The sequence below is a fragment of the Sinocyclocheilus anshuiensis genome, unplaced genomic scaffold (assembly GCF_001515605.1).
Source record: "Sinocyclocheilus anshuiensis isolate Anshui unplaced genomic scaffold, SAMN03320099.WGS_v1.1 scaffold227, whole genome shotgun sequence".
Lineage (NCBI taxonomy): Eukaryota > Metazoa > Chordata > Actinopteri > Cypriniformes > Cyprinidae > Sinocyclocheilus > Sinocyclocheilus anshuiensis.
In genome coordinates this window covers 661,732-662,977 of record NW_015549590.1, presented here as the reverse complement: position 1 = coordinate 662,977, position 1,246 = coordinate 661,732, and the positions used below count along the sequence as shown (strand labels likewise).

The 1,246-nt window shown below is 33.9% G+C and overlaps 1 protein-coding gene across 3 annotated transcripts in view; it reads right to left on the bottom strand.

The window, feature by feature from the left end:
• The window catches only part of cfap96 (cilia and flagella associated protein 96), a 7,507-nt gene that overhangs the window by 4,573 nt on the left and 1,688 nt on the right, over positions 1-1,246 (bottom strand). For all 3 annotated transcript variants that reach the window (XM_016446423.1, XM_016446421.1, XM_016446422.1), the window contains exon 4: positions 1,128-1,227. In XM_016446423.1, the coding sequence (XP_016301909.1) occupies positions 1,128-1,227 (100 nt within the window). The remainder of the gene's footprint in view (positions 1-1,127; positions 1,228-1,246) is intronic.

Sequence of the window (1,246 nt, the reverse complement as noted above, 5' to 3'; positions counted from 1 at the left end):
CCTTTGTCACAGCCATGATATGTCAACACCATCTTCCAGTTTCTGAGGAAATTATTTGAAATATTTAGATAATTTTATTTTCCTGAAGCAGGTTCCATTGGCATCTAGCATCAACAGAAAAAAATTAAGTGGCTACTACATGAACTTTGTGAAAGATGTGAAAGAAATGCCAACTTTGTCAACACCGTCAGATGTCACCACCATAAGATCTTGTGTATATCACAATACTGTTTGTTGTAATATAGTAATTGACTGATTCAATGTATTTAATAGTTAAAATTATTACAAATTTAGGTTTTCGTCACCACCGTCAGATGTGTCACCTCCGTCAGTTGAATATTTTGATAATATTTCATTATGATATTTTATATTTGTTGTGGAATTGTTGGTCACATGTGAAAGTGTAATCTGTCTGCTAACACGAGAATGTGTTTTGAAATGTTAAAAACATCTTGAATGCTGTTAAAGATAAAGTTGAAATTATATCACACAGTCCAAGGTAAAAAAGCACATTTTGTTAAAAAGGAGAAAAGTTGGGAGGTTGTATCAAAGCATAGCTCAGTAGCTTAGTACATATAAGATACATAAATGTAGTTTCATTTGTCTGAGTACAAGGTTTTATTTTTTCAATTTTGCGCCCTGTTTTGTCCCACTTCTCAAGAATGACTGCGCTACATAATGAAGGTTTTAACTCGGTGTTCTCATTAGATTTACGTTCAGGACAAGTTATTAAAGTCAAGACTTCTAGTGCCTTTAAACTGACTTCAGAAATATTCGCTGGTGTAAAAATATGACAAGTAGCAACAAGCCTTCACTATGAATAAAAACTGGCGAAGTGAACCTGTTCGCCAAAACGGCGACTGTTACAACAACTGAGGCTAAAACTATTACTTTTGGACGCCAAATCCATTAATAATAATAATAATAATAATAATAAAACACAATACAGACTGTGAAAGCTGCACTATTGTAAATAAATACTATTTTTCATTCTATAATGAAAATTGTATTTTGACGTTACCGTGGTAGGCTACAATTTGTTGACGCACTCTATGCAACAAACTCAGCACTGCACCAGCTACTGTAGTTCATACTAGCTATTAAAGTTTAATGTTGGTTACACTTACGGTAAATGAACGGTGTATATTTGTCCCCGATTGAGATGTATCCCAACTCTTTAAAGATGCCAATCCGCTCCATGTCAGATTTCCCTTCTGGAGGCATTTTCTAAAGTTTTATATACAGC